The 22,597-nt window shown below is 41.5% G+C and overlaps 1 protein-coding gene across 1 annotated transcript in view; it reads left to right on the top strand.

The window, feature by feature from the left end:
- The window catches only part of CUBN (cubilin), a 346,655-nt gene that overhangs the window by 3,774 nt on the left and 320,284 nt on the right, over positions 1 to 22,597 (top strand). Inside the window, exons 4-7 of the mRNA XM_089693694.1 lie at positions 3,634 to 3,672; positions 13,815 to 13,918; positions 15,518 to 15,644; positions 20,145 to 20,313. Of these exons, the coding sequence (XP_089549820.1) occupies positions 3,634 to 3,672; positions 13,815 to 13,918; positions 15,518 to 15,644; positions 20,145 to 20,313 (439 nt within the window). The remainder of the gene's footprint in view (positions 1 to 3,633; positions 3,673 to 13,814; positions 13,919 to 15,517; positions 15,645 to 20,144; positions 20,314 to 22,597) is intronic.

Raw genomic sequence — 22,597 nt, 5'->3', positions numbered from 1 at the left:
AGCCGATAACATAGCAACTGTAGTTACATAGCAACATAGAATCTCTCCTCCAAGGACACAGACATCATTACAAACCTGACAGAGGTCCAAACAGTTCCCCTATCCAATAAAAAGTGGTATTGCTAATTCCAAATTGTAGAGATTGTCCAACACTTCCTGTTCTGGTGACCACACAGGAAGTGAGGGGAAATCTCACATAGACCGCTGCAAAACACACAACAGAGGTCCTAACCAGGGACGGACTGACAACTCATGGGGCCCCCGGGTAATAGGGGATCATGGGGCCCCTGTGTCCTTGCCCAAACTCAAAAAAGCCTATGAAAAAGGTACCAGGGGCATCTCATGGAGCCCCCTACTGACCCCGGGCCCTCGGGCAGTGCCCGAGTTTCCAAATGGTCAGTCCGCCCCTGCACATCATTTATAATGAAAGTGGATAATGCCTTTTCTTTGTTGGAGCAAATTGTTGATTGTATCACATTATAATTATAGTGTTGTATCTTTGATTCAATCTTGCCACCAAATGTATCTTTAAGGACTTGTTCTTGTGAGCGGCTATACTGCTGCCTCTCTGAAAATTGATTCTTGATGGATCCCTTTCCAGGGAGTATTTGACAGGCAGTGAGGAAGCGCCTCCTTAAACCATCAAGATGCTGAACCACCATGCTGCAACCACATTCAGTGCATACAGTTGCTGCACAGCCCACATCACTTGAATGGGCCACATTCAGTCAAAAAAAAAAAAAAGAATCCACCCTGCCCCTTCAAATATTCTCATCACTGCAGTCTAAAAGAAATGTTCCTTTGACCACATTGCCGATTTTGAAAACAACTGATTGTTCCTAAACAGGGGCGGACTGACAACTCATGGGGCCCCCGGGGCAATAGGGGATCATGGGGCCCCTGTATCCTCGCCCACACTCAAACCACACCCAAAAAAGCCTATGAAAGGTTCCAGGGGCATCTCTTGGGGCCCCCTACCGACCCCGGGCCCTTGGGCAGTGCCCGAGTTCCCAAATGGTCAGTCCGCCCCTGGTCCTAACCTTTCCACTCTTTACTGAAACTAAAGCATGGCTGCAGTTACACTTACCTACAAAAGACTGAGACATCACTGCTGACTTTTGCCGGCCATGCATGGGGCCATTTCCGAACAAATTTTCTTTCGAAAATCGTAATGATGAATTTTAGTTGAAGTTTCACACCATTAACGGGCTGCAACAACGACCGTTTTTCATGCAGCCATCAAACTTGAGTGATTGATCATGTTGGAAATTTTTTGAAAAATGAACACATTTCTAATAAATTATGGGAGAATGGTGCAATAAATGTAATCAAAAAAGAAATGCGCATGAGCTGTAACCTGGAAAGAAAAGAATATTCCTGTCCACTAAATTTCTTTTCTGTGAAACTGAAGGCTTGGTTGGTCGAATTTCGAAATCAATGTTGGCAACATTGGATTACAAAATGCACGAAATTTCAGATTTTCGATTGGTAAACCGTTTGGAATTTGACCCATGTATGGTCTGCATTAGGCTTTGTTCACACGTGTGGCCAGGGGACGGTAAGACCAGGCGGTTGAGCCGTGGTTTTGCGGCCCCTCAGCTGCCCACCTGAATACTCCCGTGCAGCTGCCTACAGCTGTACACATACCCACATGGCAATGAAACATCATGTCACTTTCAGTGGTCAAACATAGCCAATGCAGGTCTATGGGGATGCACCGCAACCCTGTGCAATGTTAGTGTCTGCAGCATGGCCATGGATAAGGGGGTACCACTGGTTCTCCTGTGCAGGGCCCAGGCCAGCTGGGTGAATCATATTTGGCCAGGGAGGGTAATCGGCAGCTGAAAGTTGGCGTCTTCTCCTTTTTCTCCTGGTTGCTTTCAGCTGCTACAGAGCCATACAGAGGATCGGTTCTATTAACTGTCCCCTAGCCTCGCCAATCACCCTCATTCTGCACCATACATTTCCCCCTGTGTGACCCACCCCCACTGTGCTGCCGGATTCCCTCCTCTGCTTCCTGCTGGTAGGAATAGGATCCTTCAGGATGGACAATGGAAAAAGAGTCTGGTAAATATGTCATTTATGACAGCCCCTCCCTTTCCTGAATGAACACAATGGGTAATTGGTACCAATCTCTCACTGTGTTCATTCATAACTGAAGCATAGTAAACTGTGTTTATTTGGGGGTGTCAGGTTGGATGTATGGGGCCCAGTGGTTTCTAACAGCAAACCTGGTCTGCAGTGCACTAGTGTGGTTAACCACTTGCCTACTGGGCACTTATACCCCCATCCTGCCCAGGCCAATTTTCAGCTTTCAGTGCTGTCACACTTTGAATGACAATTGCGCGGTCATGCAACAACATACCCATATGAAATTTTTATTTTTTTCACACAAATAGAGATTTCTTTTGGTGGTATGTACTCAACGCTGGGTGTTTTATTTTTTTGCACTATAAACAAAAAAAGAGCAAAAAATTTGAAAAAAAACGTTTTTGTTTGTTTCTATTATAAACTTTTGCAAGCAATAAATTTTTCTCCTTCACTGATGTGCATTGATGAGGCTGCACTGATAGGCAGCACTGATGGACACTGATAGGCAGCACTGATGGGCACTGATGAGGTGGCAAGGATAGGCAGCACTGATGGGCACTGATAGGCTGCACGGATGAGGCGGCACTGGTGGGCATTGATGAGGAGGCACTGATGATGCTGCACTGATATGCAGCAATGATGGTCACAGATAGATGGCACTGATGGGCACTGATAGGCTTCACTGATAGACGGCACTGATGGGCAACACTGATGGGCGGAGCTGACTGATGGCACTGACTGGCAGCACTGACTGATGGCACTGACTGGTGGCTTTGCTGGGCACTGATGGGCGCAACTGCTGGGCAGCACTGATGGGCGGCACTGCTGGGCAGTGATGGGTAGCACTGCTGGGCACTGGTGGGAGGCACTGCTGGGCACTGGTGGGTGGCACTGCTAGGCACTGGTGGGAGGCACTGCTGGGCACTGGTGGGAGGCACTGCTGGGCACTGGTGGGTGGCACTGCTAGGCACTGGTGGGTGGCACTGCTGGGCACTGCTGGGCGGCACTGCTGGGCACTGATCATCAGGGCACAGATCATCAGTGCCTTGTTGATCAGTGCCAATCTGCTCTGTGACAGCTGCCGGTTATCGGCAGTACTTTCCTCATGCTGTGACAGCAGAAAAGTGCTGCCGATAACCGGCAACTGATCACGTGGTAAAAGGATGTTATGATTGGCCTTTTACCTCATCACATGATCAGCTGTGTCCATAGGACAGATCACAGAGATCGCCGGGTGCTGCTGGGGGTGTGTTCTGGGAGGACATCATATGACGCCCTCCCAAAACTGGATAAACGCGCTGTAGCTGTCATTCGACTATAGCACGGTCACCAAGTGGTTAAATCAGACAGTGAGGAAGTGACACATCTCCTTCTCTCCACCTGTCAAATGCCCTCTGAAAAGTGATCCATCACAGGGGCGCTCTTTAGAAGGAACGAGCTCTTACAGTGATACATATAAATGTTTACATTGTTATGAATGGCGACTGGCAAAGACATGAATGACTTTAATATTTTTTGGTGGGTGTTATCTTATCTTTCTAGTTGTCCGATATTGAAAACAGGGTTCAAGTTTTACAGGAGGTAAGCTATTTTTTTTAATATATTTCCTGTAGATGGCATTGACATATTACACCATGAGGCTGATTTACTAAAGGCAAATAGACTGTGCACTTTGTAAGTGCTGTTGCACTTATTTTCCCCAGAGCTTAGTGAATGTGGTGAAGTTTCACTTTGTAAAGAATCAGGTGCTAGGAAAATAAAAACAAACACCTGCATTTTGGCTTGCACATGATTGGATGATGGAAATCAGCAGAGCTTCCCCACATTCACTAAGCTCTGGGAAAAATAAGTGCAACAGCACTTGCAAAGTGCACAGTCTATTTGTCTTTAATACATTAACCCCACCTTGGATGGGCCCCCTTCCTATCATTCACCAAAGGAGCCCACAATCTCTATCCCACGCATACATACAGTACGGCCAATTTTGGGAGGAAACCAATTAGCTTTCTGACATGTTTGTGGTTGGAAACCTATGCAAACACAGGAAGAACATGCAAACTCCATGCAAACACCGTCCCACGTGGGCTTCACACCTAGAACTGCATTATGTACAAATATTGCTTTTATATGCATTTCTTTCTGCCAACTAAGTATCTCCAATGTTTTATTCCTCACATTTATGGCATTGCTGAGGCATACTGAAAGATACCCAACTTCAAAAATCTGCAGATAAACCACAAAAAAATCAGTTCTTTTAAATGCTTACTGCCAGTGTTTTTGCTTTTTTTAAAAAAAATATTGTTTTCACTTGCAGTGCCTGCACATGCCTGAATATGCTAGAAATTTTTACTTTATTAGGAAAAGTACATTTCCCCCTTTCACATCATAGCCCTCTCCTCTTTTGGGTGTGTCTTAGCTACTGGGTGTGCTGGCCCAGCTCCTACACCCCTCACTGCAACTCCCAATATAACCTTTTATATAGCTGATGATGGAGGAGAGAAGGAGAATACTGTAGAATTTCACTTTAGTGACAGCTTGGAGTCTGCTGGGGCTGCTAATGGCAGATGTGGATGGCAGCGCTCAGCTGCAGGCTTTTCAATGTCTATTTAAAGGAGACTTTTCCTTAGTAACATACAAAAAACATGTTACGTGCACACATGATTTCACGGAAGATTGTTGTTGATATGAATAGTATGATGTCAGGGTCTTTTTAAGCGTAGATTTCATATGTTTGCTGTTGTACATATACATTTTACATGACAGTATATGATAAATGGGGTGGCACAGTGGCTTAGTGGTTAGCACATCTGCCTTGCAGTAAATGGGTCATGGGTTTAATTCCCGACCATGGCGCCTCCTGCATGGAGTTTGCATGTTCTCCCTGTTCTTGCGTGGGTTTCCTCCGGGTACTCTGGTTTCCTCCCACACTCCAAAGACATGCTGGTAGGTTAATTGGCTCCTGTCTAAATTGTCCTAGTTTCATCACTGGCCATGTGGGATCTCCTGCATGGTAGTGGTTGGGGAAAGACCTGGCAATCTACCCTGTAAAATAATTGCTAAGAGAATTCATGGAAAAAGTCGCTTACAAGTGACAGTCCATGCAATCGCCGAGGGTCAGATACGACTGAATGGATAGATAGATATGATAAATGCGAATATGTTTGTTTCATTTCTAAAAATTAATTTAATCTGTTTTTTTGAAATAACAGACTATCAACCGAAAGTCATGCAATAGTAACCCATGTCAGAATTCAGGGACGTGTCTGAACCTTCTGGATTCCTTCTTTTGTTTGTGCGCCGATAACTGGCAGGTATGGAGGCAATACAATTTCCCTATCTTCTGTCAGGACGTTACATGTCTGAAGTGTCATCATGGGCAGATTTTTTTAAAAACTAGAATATTTAGAGTGGTTGTAAACCCTTACATATACCCACTGAAGTGACTGGTCTCAGGTGATACACAGAGATGAAACAAATCCTCCTACATAAGTTGTACCTGTTTATCTGCAGTCTTCACTTCGCCACATCTGTCCTATGTGCTGAATTTATAAAGCTTGTCTGTACTTTCAGAAAGCAGGAGGTGATGAGCTGAAATTACACACTTCAGAGCTTAGGCTACTTTTACACTGGTCTGCCGCAAAAACACAGCAAAGATGCATAGGTGTTTTTACTTGGCTTTTGTCATGCTTTCTGAGCATTTTTAAAAGACACGTGACTTAAAAATTGCTCCAAAAATGCTTCCCAGAGGCGTTTTTGAGTCGCTTTTCAGGCGTTTTCCATTAATTTCAATGGGAAGAGGCGTTTCTGGGGCATTTTTTTAACTCACCAAACATGCCCCAAAGATGCTGCAAGCAGGAGTTTTTACACCGCACCGCAAGCACAACGCCTCAGTGTGAAAACATACATAGATATACATTCACATACATAGGGAGCCATTTTTCTTGAGCTTTTCAGGCACTTTGTTTTTTATTAAAAAACGCTTCAAAAACTCCTCAGCGTGAAAGTAACCTTAGTGGGAACTGAGAGATGATTGGAGGGAAGGGACACTCCCCCCTTCACACAGGAAACAGAAACAGAGCTGAGGCTGTCAATCACAGGCTGTGTGCTGGAGGTCCCTCCCCATCACTATTTTTCTCTTGGTGTCAGGAAAAATCATAGAAGTGACTCATGCTGATAGCAGAGGAACGAGGCAGCAGACAGAAATGACACTTGGGAAGGGGAAGTTGCGCTTTAAGGCTTTGTCCCCCTCTCCCCATTAAGGATTGGCACCTTTAGGGAGCAGGGGGGAGCAGGTACCCAACTTTGACAGGTACCCGCTCCCACTTCCTGTGCAATCGCCTAAGGCGATCGGAAGTGGCAGTTGTCCTCCCTCCCTCCCCGTAGTCTTCTGAGATGCATGACAGGTCCCAGAAGACTATGGGACCATTCACAAAGTGCATCTCTACTCGCGCATGCACAGTGAGCACACGGCTGTGAATCCGCAAGCTGTCACAGCCTGGGTGCCCACATTGAAGATGCCAGCGCCAGGGAAAGAAGGCGGCCAGTGAAATCAGCCACGGCGAGGACACCGCTGGATAAAGGGACGGGTAAGTGTCTGTATTATCAAAGTCAGTAGCTACAGTTTTTGTAGTTGCTGACTTTCATTTTTTTTTTCAAGTGGAATTCCTCTTTAATAGTACACACTATAGAGGGATATACTTTGTTCATATTTCATGTCTAAGATTTACAACCACTTTAACCATTTGCCGCCCGCCCTATGGCCGAATGGCGGCTGACAAATGTCATCAGCGTTCCGGGTGGACGCCATATGGCGTCCTCCCGCACATGCGCAGATCGCGCTCCTGCAGAGCCGCGCAGTGGCGCGATCTGTCACCACAAGCATTCAGGTGAATGCTTGCTTATAGCAAAGTAATTCTTTGCTATAAGCAAATTGTGTAAAAAAAAAACAAAAAAAAACGATCACTTCCCCAAAGTAGTACAATGTTACTATGGTAACATCATACTACTTTGGTCATAGTGAAATATGAAAAAATAATCTTAAAAAAAGAAAAAAAAATTAATAAAAAAGAATAAAAAAAAAATATATATATTTTTTTTTTCATACTGTCACCAGTCAGGGTCCCTGATCACCGCCATGCCAGTTATATGATGACGCTGTACTGCACTGGTGACAATATGTAAAAAAAAATAGTGAAACTAATTTTTTTAATTTTTTCATTTTCCGAAAAATTATGACAAAAAAAATACAGCTTCAAAAAACTCGCCATGCCTCTTATGAAGTACATTGGACTGTCTACTTTGCAAAAAGTGGTCATTTGGGGATATCTGTACTGTTCTGACATTCTGGGACCTCAAGAAATTAGATTGGCTGTCAGTACTTCAGGATTGATCAATATTCAGATCTATACCATAGTTTGTGAACTCTATAACTTTCCCACAAACTAAAAAATACATCCTAATTTGGGTTATTTTCACCAAAGACATGTAGTAGAATACATCTTGGCCTAAATTTATGAAGAACAATTATTTATTTGCAAACTTTTATAACAGAAACAAAGAAAAACGTGTTTTTTTCAAAATTTTTGGTCTTTTTTTGTTAATTTAGCAAAAAATAAAAACCCCAGCGGTGATTAAATACCACCAAAAGAAAGCTTTAGTTGTGTGAAGAAAATGATAAAATTTTAGTTTGGGTATAATGTTGTATGACCGCGCAATTGTCATTCAAAGTGTGAGAGCGCTGAAACCTGAAAACTGGCCTGGACAGGAAGGTGTAAAATTGCCCGGTATTGAATTGGTTAAAGCACTGCCTAGGACTGCCATTCTCAACCTTTTTACCAACAAGGAACCTTTGATAAGTTTTCAGTTCTCGAGACACCCCAGTTAAAACCAATTCATTGGGAGGACAGTAGACAAAAAATGGCACTTACATTGGTAGCCAGTGGGAAGAATGCTAAAGACAACTGAAAATGTTCATTCGTATCATGCAGGTGGATATGCGAAGTGGAAGCATCATCAAAATATAAGGTCTATCAACCACAGCTCAAGCAACCCCTAGCAAAGTCTGGAAGAACTCTAGGGTTCAATAGAACACTGTTTGAGAATGGCTGGCCTAGGACAACCAATCTGATTGATGCTCTGATTACCTAAGAGGCTGGCACCTGATTGGCTGTTTTTTCTTTTCTGCTATTTATGTATTTATGAATTTCTGATGGTTAGTGGAGATCTGGTTTGGCTGTTTTTTCCCCTAATTTAAAGTGTATGTCACCGCACTATTAAAACAAAACAAACAAAAAAACCTTATGCACATAACAAAACAAAAGGGAACAAACAAGAGAATTTAATTTTAAGGCTTTACGTATTCTTTAGGAATATAGAAAATATAGCCAATACCCATGCATTGTCATACCAAAGCTAGCATACCCAAGATATCATTTTACAGCTCCTCTTTGGTTTAAATTAGCCTTCTTGACTTTTCCACGTGCCACTGATTTCACTGCATTATGAGTGCAAACCCATGAGCCAAATGTTTCAGGCCTCCTGCACATGGCTTGGTTGGTTGGTGTACAAAAAAAGAAAATATGGACAACATGTCCCACCATTAAGACTGTTTTTGCCAATATCCCAATGTGTAAAGACCAAGAAAAAATAGAAATATTCCCCTGGGACTTTTTATGGCCAAAAATATAATAAGTATACAAAAGTAAAAAACAGTAATGTTTATTACAAAAGATTGTTGCAATAAAAAGAATAAAAAAAATTCAGTGAAGTAAATTACAATACATAGTTCATAATGCTCTGTATGTGAATTATAAACTATTGTATTGTAATTTACTTCATTGCATTTTTTTTATCGCAACAATCTTTTGTAATAAACATTACTGTTTTATACTTTTGTATACTTATTATGTTTTTTGCCATACAAAGTCCCAGGGGAATATTTCTATTTTTTCTAGGTTGGTTGGTGCGGCCACCGGCTTCCTGCAGATTCTTGCTGCTGGAATAACTGGGGTATGTGATCAGCAGCAGCCGCTCAGCCCATTTAAACTAGTGGTGGGCTGACAGTGGCCATTGCTGTTCTCATGTAGCCCCATACAGAGCGGTTCGCTGCGGATAGGAACAGATGTTTGAGACTGGACTAAGGAAAGATTAGAGGAACTGAATTTATTCTCTCTTGAGAAGTGGAGATTAAGGGGGATATGATCTCCATGTATAATACATAAGGGGGGATATGATCACCATGTATAATACATAAGGGGGATATGATCACCATGTATAATACATAAGGGGGATATGATCACCATGTATAATACATAAGGGGGGATATGATCTCCATGTATAATACATAAGGGGGGATATGATCTCCATGTATAATACATAAGGGGGGATATGATCACCATGTATAATACATAAGGGGGGATATGATCACCATGTATAATACATAAGGGGGGATATGATTACCATGTATAATACATAAGGGGGGATATGATCTCCATGTATAATACATAAGGGGGATATGATCTCCATGTATAATACATAAGGGGGATATGATCACCATGTATAATACATAAGGGGGATATGATCACCATGTTTAATACATAAGGGGGATATGATCTTCATGTATAATACATAAGGGGGGATATGATCTCCATGTATAATACATAAGGGGGGATATGATCACCATGTATAATACATAAGGGGGGGATATGATCTCCATGTATAATACATAAGGAGGGATATGATCACCATGTATAATACATAAGGGGGGGATATGATCTCCATGTATAATACATAAGGGGGGATATGATCACCATGTATAATACATAAGGGGGGATATGATCTCCATGTATAATACATAAGGGGGGATATGATCTCCATGTATAATACATAAGGGGGGATATGATCTCCATGTATAATACATAAGGGGGATATGATCTCCATGTATAATACATAAGGGGGGATATGATCACCATGTATAATACATAAGGGGGGATATGATCACCATGTATAATACATAAGGGGGGATATGATCTCCATGTATAATACATAAGGGGGATATGATCACCATGTATAATACATAAGGGGGGATATGATCACCATGTATAATACATAAGGGGGGATATGATCTCCATGTATAATACATAAGGGGGATATGATCTCCATGTATAATACATAAGGGGGATATGATCTCCATGTATAATACATAAGGGGGGATATGATCTCCATGTATAAATACATCAGTGGTTCATATAGTGAACTCGGTGTAGAGTTATTCACCCTGAGGTCATCACAGAGGACAAGGGGGCACTCTTTACGTCTGGAGGTAAAGAAATGTAATCTCCAAACACGGAAAGGTTTCTTCACAGTGAGAGCTGTGAGAATGTGGAATAGACTCCCTCAAGAGTTGGTTCTGGCCAGCTCAGTGGAGTGCTTCAAAAAAAGGCCTGGATTCTTCTTTAGATACATAGAATATAACTGGATACTAACATTTACAGGTAAAGTTGATCCAGGGAATATCCAATTGCCTCTCGGGGGATCAGGAAGGATTTTTTTTCCCAGCAGAAGCAAATTGTATCATGCTTTGCTGGGTTTTTTTCCTTCCTCTGGATCAACTGCAGGTAAAGGATTATAACTTTTTTTTTTTTTTTTATGGTTGAACTGGATGGACTTTTGTCTTTTTTCAGCCAGACTAACTATGTAACTATGTAACTGTGCCCAGGCTCGGACATCTTTTTTAAATCTTATCTAACCACTCTGTGTGAGGCTACATGCGAAGAGCAGATGGTTACTGTAGACTGCAACAAGTCCTCTTATGGGTCACCTTGAATACTTTAAGTGCTGGTTCACACCAGAATCGCACAGGAACATGCTCTGCATTTCTGTGCGGTTCAGTACAATGCAATTTTCAGCCCATTAATTTGAATGGGCTGAAATCTTACTGTATTGCACCAAAAGTAGTTAATTCACTACTTTTAAAAACGTACTTCAACCAGATCACATGGTACTGCAATCCATGCAGGCAAACGCACTGAGCCTGCAGCAGATCGTACACCCAGTGCATTTGGAACGCAATGTGGGAAAGATGCATGGAATGTGGTTGTGTTCCAGTGTGAACTAGCCCTAAATGCCTGTGCATGTTCATTTTTTGTACTGTTGAATTGTTGGTGAGGGGGCGCACTCGACACCTTTGCTGCCATTGTGCTACATGCTGGGTGTCCGGTGCGCTCCTGTACCTTAAAGGAGGGATGGGCTCTCTAAGGTTCACCTGCCCTTGGTCTATCCATTAAATACATGTGCCTCTACTATGGCTCTCAAAATTTGAGTTAGGACTACAGAATATTGGTGTGCCGTGATGTGGCTCTGTAGCTTGTATGTATGTATTTGCAAATGTGTGCCAACTAAACCCCTGTTTTTAACAAGTACTATTGGCAGGTTAATTCGGTTTGTTTGCAAGCTGACTGGCAAGTTGAGCTGGGAACTTTTCTCTTTTGTTGTTTGGCATGTATAAAAGAGCCATAAGTATCATTTACAAAGCCTATTATATCATTTACTTACCTACCATTATCACTTGTCAGTAAACTTTAGAAAGATGCTTTTATGCTTTAATCCACAGAAACAATTTTGACGTTGAGGCATTTGAGCCTCCGGAACTCTCCGTAGCTAATATATAATAAGAGGTGGTATGTGCTGCATGTGATAAAAAGGTATAAATTCTTCTTTTACATGCATGCTTTACCGCCACAGGAAACTGGATCAGAGGTTTGTGAGCTGCATACATTGTTCAGCCAATGAGTATATCCTGCAGTGGTTGTCATATGTAAACCACTATGAGAAATGTAATGGCCGTCTTTTGAAGTAGTTCCATACATATTCTTCATACAAGAATATCAATTATCACATGTAGTTCATGGGTTCTTCCCATGAACATAAGGATTCTCAGCCAGCTTTTTTAGAATAGCAAACAAGAAGAGATATATGTCATTATTACGGGTTAGCATTACACCATTATTGTCTCAGAGGCTTCTTCTGTTGTAGAGCAACAAAAGGATGAATGGACATTGATGGTCAGTGGAGATGTGCCCCCTTACATTGGTTCTGAGCACTAAAGTGCCCCCTTACATTGGTGCTTAGTGGGTAAGTTACCCCTTACATTGGTGTTCAGGGAAGACACATCCCCTTACATAGGTGGTCAGTGGAAAAGTGTCTCCTTACTCCAGTGACCAGTGGAAAAGTGTACCCTTACATTGGTAGTCAGTAGATTTATCTCTTTACACTGGTTGTGACGGACTGCCTGACTCCCCTACTGGGTATCTCCACCAAACTACAGCTTCCTCCACTCTGGAACCAGAATATAGCAAATGTACCCCAAGTATCAGACAAAACCAATGTTGGAGTAAAACAAGGGCTAATTTTATTAACAAACAGCACAGCATTTATACACTAAAACCTTCCCCCTAGACAGGTATGGCCCAGATTACAAGTTTCAGGAGAAAGTGACATAACATAAACAAATAAGCAATTAAACACAAGAAAGCAATGGATTCCTTCCGGGCACCTAGCAGTCTGGACTCTGGAGGCGATTAAACAAAGTGTAGAGCTTATCATCTAAACCTAACTACAGCAAACAATAGTTGATGTCAGGAAACTTGTAACAGAAAGTAAAGTTTCTTAACCCCACATATGCTGGAATTCACCCCCCGCACATACAATAGTTCCACTATGCACAGTATGCCAAGGGGCCCTAAAAACAGTCCCTCCAGCACTAATTGCATGAAAAGGGTAGCTGGTATAACTCATGACGAGTCAGGTACCCAGTGAAGTGATAAAGGTTCCTTGTAACCCCAAAGGGGGGGGGGAGTCCTGGGTTTATAGTCGGTGGGAAGGGGGCTGGCCCCCAGGCCCCTCCAGGAGCCCAAGTCATGGTGGCTTCCTTGACTCCAGTGATCAATGGAAAATTGTCCCCTTTTGTGGTGTTCCCCTACATTAGTACTCAGGAAATCAGTGACCACATTGGTGGTAAGTGTAGGAATGAAACTTTGCACTGGATGACAGTGAACAAGTGCCCCATTATCATTGTGCTCTGAATAGGCAGTTAGGCTGCTCACGGCTCAAGAAACCCTTAGAAACCTTTAAAGAAACCTGGGGGTACCACAGAACTTTGGCTGAGAAAGGCTGATATACATTACACACTGTAACTTGTATTCTTCCTTGTTGCTGTTTTCAACAAATTTAAACAGCTTTATTGAGGTACTTCTGGTTGCTTCAGCATACCGAGAGACTTGAAATGGTAGTTCAGAATACAAAGAGACTTAAGACGGTGGTTTAAAATACCAAGAGACTTGAGATGGTGGTTCAAGGACCTGACCACTACACAATCAATGAACGTGGCATGTATGATTGCTCTGGAGGAGAGCAAAAAATCCCTGAACATAGCCTTATCTCAGGGATCAATAGCAACAGATAGGAACATATATTTAGGTTAAGTGTTTCTTCTACCAGAATGTGGTGGCCAAGGATGTCTGAAGAGACCAGAGTGCCAACATATATATGATCATTTTCCATTCATGTGATGATCATCTCAAGTCAATGGCTGTCCTAACTATACAAAATCATGGTGACAATAATGATGTATTAATTGATTTTTTTTAATGTCAATGCATTTTTCTTTATTTGGTGAGACCCATGTTCTAACAGGTCATACCTAAGTCCATTTTCTGTACTTGAAGGGTCCTGTCTGTGCTGATGATGTCAATGAATGTCAGAAGTATGGTGGGACTGCATTCGGCTGTCAGAATGGAGGTATATGTCAGAACACACCTGGAAGTTACAGGTAAATAAAAAATAAATATAAAATACAAGGTCTGCCTGGAAAGTATCCAGCCATATAATATGAAAAATAGACATTTATTGAAGAGGATACAAAATACAAGAAACATTTACACAGGACATTGATGTCTCAGTTCCCTTCAAAGTAGGCACCTTGGGACCTAACAAAAAAGCTCAGACACAGCAGTTTTTGGTATTCCCAGATCAGCTTCACATTTTTGCACTGTCAGTCGCCGACCTTTGTTGATAGCAGCCTGTACATGTTGAACAAGTGTTCTACTTGTTGCCAGCCTTCCAGAATGTGGATCATTTTTAACAGATTGCAACAGATTTTCAACCATCTTTGAAGCATTTGGGCCACACTTTTATATGTGCTTCTTAATGCAAAATTTGGTGTAGATTCGCTGCTCTACTTATTCATTTTGAATGCGATGACCACACAGTACACATGCTCACTTAACGGCTTCTAGAGTCTTCATTGACTAGTACAGTAAAGTCATATTGTTCTCACATGTGCATTCCAGGTTTTTTTATCTTTTGCTTTTAAAGGTAATGGAGATATTTTGGGTATTTTTGACCTCAGATCTCTCCTTAAAGAGGACCTGTCATCCTTATTTCTATTACAAGGGATGTTTACATTCCTTGTAATAGGAATAAAAGTGATCAATAAAAATCAACAAAGGGACAGTGTAATAAATAAATAATAATTTTACAAAATGAAAGCGCTCCCCACCCCTCTGTGCTCGCGCGCAGAAGTGAACGCATACGTAAGTTGCACACACATATGTAAACAGTGTTTGCAGCACAATGTGAGGTATTGCCTCGAATGTTAGATCAAGAGCAATAATTCTAGTGCTAGACCTGTAAAAATTTGAAGACACCGCCTATGGAGATTTTTAAGTACCGTAGTCTGTAGCCATTCCATAAGCGTACACAACTTTAAAGAGTGACATGTTAGGTATCGATTTACTCGCCGTAAAATCCTTTCATATTTTTTTTTAAATTGGAGTATATATTGTGGGTGTTTTTTTTTAATCCATTAAAATTTATTTTTTCCCCAAAAATTGCGTTTGAAATACCATGTGACATAAAAAAATTGCAACGATCTCCATTTCATTCTGTGTGGTCTTTGCTAAAAAATACAGTATATAATATTTGGGGGCTATAAGTAATTTTCTAGCAAAAAAAAGTGCCAGAAAATGCTTAGTCCTCAAGTGTTTATTATAGTTGTTTTAAAATATGATTTACACAGTTATAATATGCATACTTATATAAAATAGAGTGCATTCAAATATCAAATAAAAAAATATAACAATAATCTACAACAAAATATGAAAATGCTAAATATTTAGTCATAACATTTAAGTGCACTAAGAGCTGCAGCTAATTTATATTGGGGAAATGTTGGGTTACATAGCGACCCCTGAAATTAAATCTTTCTTTCTGTCATGTCATTGCTTTTCTTTATTATCTACTTGGATACTGTATATATTGTACTTTCATGAAAAAGAGTGATTTTGCAGTGATTTCAAATGAAACTATTACACAGCAGATGTATTCTGTAAATATTAAAGTGATATATAACAAGTGTTGTATTCTACAGCTGCACCTGTACTCCAGAGTGGTATGGCCCACAATGCAATTCTAAGTATGATGATTGCAAAGCTGGTTCTGCAGAGCTCTGTGTCCATGGAATCTGTACAGATTTAGACAGAGTCCAGCCAGGTCAGGTAAGTGCGGCCTCATATGTATGATTCTGGTGCTAAGGCTTACATCTTAGTTGATAGGATGAGCATCATTTCTAACTATAAAAACAACTTGCGGAGGTAGCAAATGAGAACTAGCCCTCCAGAATAAATAATAGTTGTATTGTAAGGCATATTAAAGCATGCTGGTACATTCTGTTGGGAAACAGAAGCTGCTCATGGGAGGAGAGTGGGAGGTGGTCCTGCATGGGATGACTCATGGACCATCTTGCTCTTCAAATTGGTCACTTTGTAAGCTCATCAGTCTTTGCTGGTGGACACATGAGAAGACTGTGATCTGAGAGGGACACACAAAGACTTTGACAGGGAACCTAACAAAGATGGCAGCACAGTGGCTAAGTGGTTATCACTTCTACCTGGAAGCACTCGAGTCATCGGTTCAAATCCCAACCACAGCACTACCTGCCTGGATTTTACATGTTCTCCCTGTACCTGCGTGGGTTTCCTCCGGGCACTCCGGTTTCCTACCACACTGAAAAGACATGCTGGTAGATTTATTGGCTCCTGTCTAAACTGGCCCTAGTATGTGTACGTATGAATGTGAGTTAGGGACCTTAGATTGTAAGCTCCTTGAGGGCAGGGACTGATGTGAATGTGCAATATGTCAAGTGCTGCATAAATTGTTTTATATAAGTACCTGACATAAATACATAAATAAAGATGAAACACTTCTTCAGGAGTCCTTTGCTTGCCATTGCCATTGGTACTTATCAATCCATGGCACAAAATGAACAATCTGCGCTTTAGAGCTTTGATATCCTGTATAGAAAAAAATCATAAAATAGTCATTTTATTATGGTGGACCAGTCCCTAGTTTAGGGAACCAAGAAAGGTAGTGCTTAGTAAATATAGGCATAGTTTAATTAATATTTGTATGGGAGGTGTTCAAGTCAAACCGGGAATTTTTTACAGGTATAAAAAGGGACGCAGTAGTAAGTGGCAAGTGTGTCCTATTACTGATAGGTGGCACATATGTCGCGGACCAGTCCAGAGACCGTTAATCAAGATGGCAGACAGCAGTGCTGGTGTGTGCATGGAACAGCATGTGATGATGAAGTTGCTTGTAAACGAAGGCATAAAACTTGCCGAAATCTACAGACTTCAAACACAGTGCGGTGATGAGACACTCAGCTACATAAGTCATCTGAATGCTGTAAATGTTTCAAAGATGGCTGTACATCCTTCAATGACGATCTCGGCCGTGGTGGTTCCCAACCCACAGCAGTCATTCCTGTGAACATTCAGAGCCTGGAATGCCTGATCCTGGATAAATCGACACATAATCTGTCATGAAACTGCACAAACGACAAATCTTTCTGTGGGAACACAATGATGATGAAGTGAGGCAGGCTGTCCTAGGATGGTTCAGGAGTACTGACATACCTTTCTATGCCGAAGCTTTCCAGGCATTAGTTAAACACTCGGTTTGACTTGAACGCCCCTCGTACTTGGACAGTCAGGGACACCCAGGGGCGGACTGACAACTCATGGGGCCCCCGGGCAATAGGGGATCATGGGGCCCCTGTGTCCTTGCCCAAACTCAAAAAAGCCTATGAAAAAGGTACCAGGGGCATCTCATGGGGCCCCCTACCGACCCCGGGCCCTTGGGCAGTGTCCGAGTTTCCAAATGGTCAGTCCGCCCCTGGGGACACCCTAAAACTCTAACTCCAGTCAGAACAATTTCTTTAACTCTGAAAAGGATGAGAAAGGGTAAGAGCTTTGGAATAAGAGCTGGTTCTAAAGAGACTCTGTCACCAGACCATTCATTTCAACTAAAATCTTCTGACAACATTATACAGTATATGCATATAAAATGTTTTATGCCTGTAAAATACCTATAAAAAGCTCCCTTGTGAGGACTTCCAAAAGCCATGAGATTGCTACTGGGAGTTGCCATCTTAGATTTGACAGCATACTCCATACTCCAAGCTGTCATTTCAGCGACACTCTATAGTATTGCCTTTTGGTCCAACCCCAGCAGGTGGTGAGGGGAAGGGCAGAGGAGCTGGGTCAGCACAGATGAAAATTAGACCTTCACCCACCAGAAGAGAGGGCTCCGATGTGCAAGGAGGGAAGGGGTTGTGCTAGGGAATTGACAAGACACACTACAAGTGTATAAAAACCTTTTGCAAAAAATAAAACCACTGCAAGTTAGCATTTGTGATACTTAATTTTTTCTGTGCTTTAAATGCATTTCCAAGTTGGTGATAGGATCTCTTTAAATGTTTATGTCCATGCTGAGTAGATTTTCCCAACCTCTTGTTCAGTCTGATATCCATTAAGAGTACTGGAAGTTATAGAAATTAGTCACCCAGTGGGACATAGAAAGTACTATACATACATGACAGAGGGTCTAACTCCTCATTCTGTGTTCTCTGCCTCCCCGTTAGGGGGATTTCCCCTCGCTTCCTGTTCTGTCCAACCCTTGCCAAATAGGAAATTAGGATATTCTTCCAAAAAGAGAAACAGATGGCAAAAAAAAAAAAAAATAACAGGGTTTAGAGTGATACCAATCTTTGGTTAAAAAAAATTCTAGTCTTACCTTCCATTTCTCTCAGGCTCCTCCAAATTTCTATTGTTTGTTGCTGTGATCTGACGTGCTGTTAGAGGGTGGCTATGTTTGTTCTCTATGGTCCCCCTGTGTGTAGACACATAGTCACCCTCTCTTGCTCGCTCCCAATATGTCCTATGGATTAGGGGATTTGTAGTGTGCACAGAGCAGTGCACATGACCGCATCTAACATGCACCACTCATTTTAAACAAATAAAAATGAGGGGGAAAAGGAAAGATTTGGTTTACAGGACCATTAAGTAGTGGATGTGTATGTATTCATTTTGGGTAATAAGAATATAATTTAGTGTCACTTTAAGCATGTCCTGATTGTCAATTTTCCAACAGAATTGTGGTAGGGGCAAGGTGTTTCTTATAGCATTCAACCTAAAAAAATTAGTAGTGTCCCAAGAAACACGCATTCTTTGTTGCTGCCCTTTGACTAGGTTCTTGAAAGCGCTAGCATTAACATAAGCTGTCATACTAAAGTGCATTTTTCTGGATTCTCTGCTACTTTTAGTGGGGGTTAGTGCTGATTTCTAGACTAAATAAGAACTCTACATGCAGTATATGGGATGAAATATCCATCATCCATTTGGGCTTTTCAGGCCTTTTGTTCCAATGCCTGTGGAATTGCATTTTTCCCAGTAAAGAGTACCATGACACATTTACTATGCGCAGTCATTGTGAGAATTTACTGACACCAGAGGTTAAAGTGTTACTAAACCCACAACAGTAAAATCAGTCTGAATATGCAGTAAAGCATGCTTCTTATACTCACTGTGGAACCTAAGGGGTTAATCCTCCAGATTGTGTAAAAAGGCCGTTTGATCCTTTCTGCTGTTCCTCTCCTTTTTCAAGCAGTCACCTCTTATTATTATTATATTATATATATTATTATAGATAATCCTTTGTATCACCTCCCCCTTCCTTTAGATTGTAAGCTTCACGAGCCGGGCCCTCCTATTCCTTCTGTACTGAAATGTATTGTAATTGTACTGTCTCCCATTATATTGTAAAGCACTGAGCAAACTGTTGGCGCTATATAAATCCTGTATAATAATAATAATTATTATTATTATTATTATACAGGATTTATATAGCGCCAACAGTTTGCTCAGTGCTTTACAATATAACGGGAGACAATACAGCAACAATACAGGTCAATACAAGAGGGTTAGGAGGGCTCTGCTCGTGGAGCTTACAATCTAAGAGGGAGGGGCTAGTGTCTTATCTCCTGATAAGGAAGGAAAAAAAGTCACCAGCACACCGAGGATCACCAGTACGGGTCCAAAGGTTTTAATAAACCATCACATAGTTACAGCAAGGCAACGTTTTGGAGTCTCGCAGGACCCCTTCATCAGGCATGTTATCTCCTGATAAGGCAGACTGAACTGTAGTCACTTGCACGTGCTCAGTTTGGTGTGTATTGCTAGAGAGCTTCTTTTTTCTTGGGAGAGTGCATGTGATCAGCACAGGACTAATCAGCACTGGTCACATAGAGGTCAGGAGTTCTGCATCCTCCTAGAGCAGAAAGAAATCTCCTCCTACAAGTTTTAGCTAGTGCTTGGATGAACACTGATAGAAGTCACAAGACTGCTCTAACTGCTGATGAGAAAAGGTATTTAGCAGTTTATATTTACTAAAATATTTGCATTTCCATGTTCTGTGTACTGTGGGAGACCAGATGAATGCAGGGTCCTGGGTTTAGTAACACTTTAAAACCAGTAAACAGGCTACAGAATGGTAATCATCGGAGCTGGAAGGAAACGGACACTGTATAGGCAATCATTTGAACAGAAAATGATTTATAAGCATGAAAATCTGTTTAAATTGAATTCAAATAACATCTTATTTTATTCATACAAAATTAGAATAAGGGTATCATTTTCTTTATGTGTGTGTGTTTGCAGCCCAGGTACCTCTGTGTCTGTGAGACGGGATGGACATCACCTCCTGGGAATGCTGCCTGTACTGCTGATATAGATGAATGCTCCCTGCCTAGCCCTCCCTGCTCCCCGAATCCTCCAGTCCAGTGTAATAACACTCCAGGATCCTTTACTTGTGGCCCCTGTCCTGCAGGTATGACTATATGGCTAAGCAAACATAGCATTCAGGCATATTTAACTACTTCCAGTCTGAGTCAATTCTAGCATTCCTCTCCCAAATGTAAAAAACATAATTTTTTTGCTAGAAAACGACTTAGTACTCACAAATAAATAACAGAAATATATCCTCCTGCGCTTTTACGGTAAATAATACACTTAACTAAAAAGCAGCCAGCATCTATCCCACACCAAATAAGGGCGATAATAGAAACACATATAAAAAGTGATGCAGCGCTAATAATAAAAGACTCAAAAGGATAACATACATAAAATACTGATAATATATATATTTAAACAAACGGGGTAACAGATGACCCAAATCCACATGGGGATATAAAGGAGACAGTGACCCCTAGTATCCAAGGGTATTAAATGGTGACCAGGTGGGTATCTGCAGGAAAAACCAAACAGATACCAATGGCTTAGTGCAAAATAAAGTGTCCACAGTTCATATTACTAAGACGTGCAGGTGAATCACAGCACACTCCAAACGTGATCCCAGGTAGTATGGCTGCAATGGCCTCTCACCTCCACTCTACGACCCCACAGGGCCACAAAGCAAATGTAGATCACCTCTGGATCCCTCAAACCAGTGGCTCCTCAGGTAGGATGGTATGGGCAGTCATCACATGAACAGTATTCAACCGGACCAGTGGGCAAACGGAATATACCCTCCTCAGATGTCAAAGCTCATCTGGTAAACACAGTGGCTCCTCAGGTAGGATGGTATGGGCAGTCATCACATGAACAGTATTCAACCGGACCAGTGGGCAAACGGAATATACCCTCCTCAGATGTCAAAGCTCATCTGGTAAACACAGTCCCGAGTCTCTCCAGCCGGCTTCCTGCCATGCTCCAACCAAACACCCCTCTGCTCCCTGTCACATAGCTCGGCTATCAGGCTGTGCAGAAATTGCAGCATACACCAGCGGACATCTTTACTACTGGAAGAACCGATTGCCAATTATAAATTGGCAAGCGTTTCCCATAATAAAGATGGAGGAAATGCACTAACATTCTTTTTTTAGCCGATGCCCGGGAAAATAAATAGGTGAGCACTGCATAGTTCTATGTCACATGATATTTGCGCAGTGGTTTTTCAAACACAATTTTTTGAGGAAAAAATACACTTTAATGGATTTTAATGTACAAAAACACAAAATAATACCCAGTTGTTTGGTGGAATATAAAAGATGATGTTATGGTGAGTAAATTGATACCAAACATTTCATGCCTTAAAATTGTGTCTGCCCTTGGAACGGCACCAAATTACGATACTTAAAAAATCTCCATAGGCAACGATTTAAAAGCCTTTACAAGTTACCAGTTTAGAATTACACAGGGGGTCTGGCATTAAAATGATTGCTCTTGCTCTGACATTCACGGCGATACCTCACATGTGTGGTGCGATCGCCTTTTCACATATGCGTGCAGGTCCTATGTGCACGTTCCCATTTGTGCATGAGCAGGAGGGAATGGGGGCGCTTTAAATTTTAAGCTTTTTTTTATCAACTTTATTGCTATTATAAGGAATGAACAACATTCCTTGTAATAGCATGGGCCATGACTGGTCCTCTTTATGGAGAGATCTGGGGTCTATTAGACTCCAGATCTCTCCTCTGGCCTTCAGTGCAGCTAATTACTCTGACTGGCTGCCTCCCAGACTGGTTAACAGCCAATTAAACAAGTGCTCCAAGCACAAAGACTGGGCTGCCCCGGGTTCTGTACTAACAATCGGTTCTGGGTCACCTGATCGCTGTAATAGCCTCTGATTGGCTATCATAGTGATCAGTCACTGTGCTGCCTGCTCCTGTATTTTCTTTTGTCTCTGAATAGGGGGAGAGCTACAACGTATCTCTCTCTTCTTGCAGAGAGAATGTAAGAAAACAAGTGTGTGTAAAGAAAAAAAAAAAGTAAATTAAAAAAAAGAAAGAAAAGTAAAAATACCCAGATCAAGGATAGATCCAGGTTAGTGCCAGGATTAGTATTAGGGTTAAATAAGGGTCAAAGCTCAGGATCAAAAGTCATGGTCAGTACATTTTTGGCAGGATTTTTTTTCTTTCTTTTTTTTTTTTTAAAGCATTTTTAAAATTATTATTATCAATGTCAGTGTGTTTTAGATAGGATACAAAAAGCAAAATGCACACTATAGTTTCTGGGCTGTACTACAGGTACAAACAACCAATAACATACACATATGTGATATCACTGCAATTGCCAGGAGCAGGAGAATTTTTTTTTCGTGTTGTTCTTTGGTG

Source organism: Staurois parvus, unplaced genomic scaffold, assembly GCF_062004578.1.
Source record: "Staurois parvus isolate SC_StPar_1 unplaced genomic scaffold, SC_StPar_1.0 ptg000636l, whole genome shotgun sequence".
NCBI lineage: Eukaryota > Metazoa > Chordata > Amphibia > Anura > Ranidae > Staurois > Staurois parvus.
This window is presented reverse-complemented; position numbering and strand designations above follow the sequence as displayed.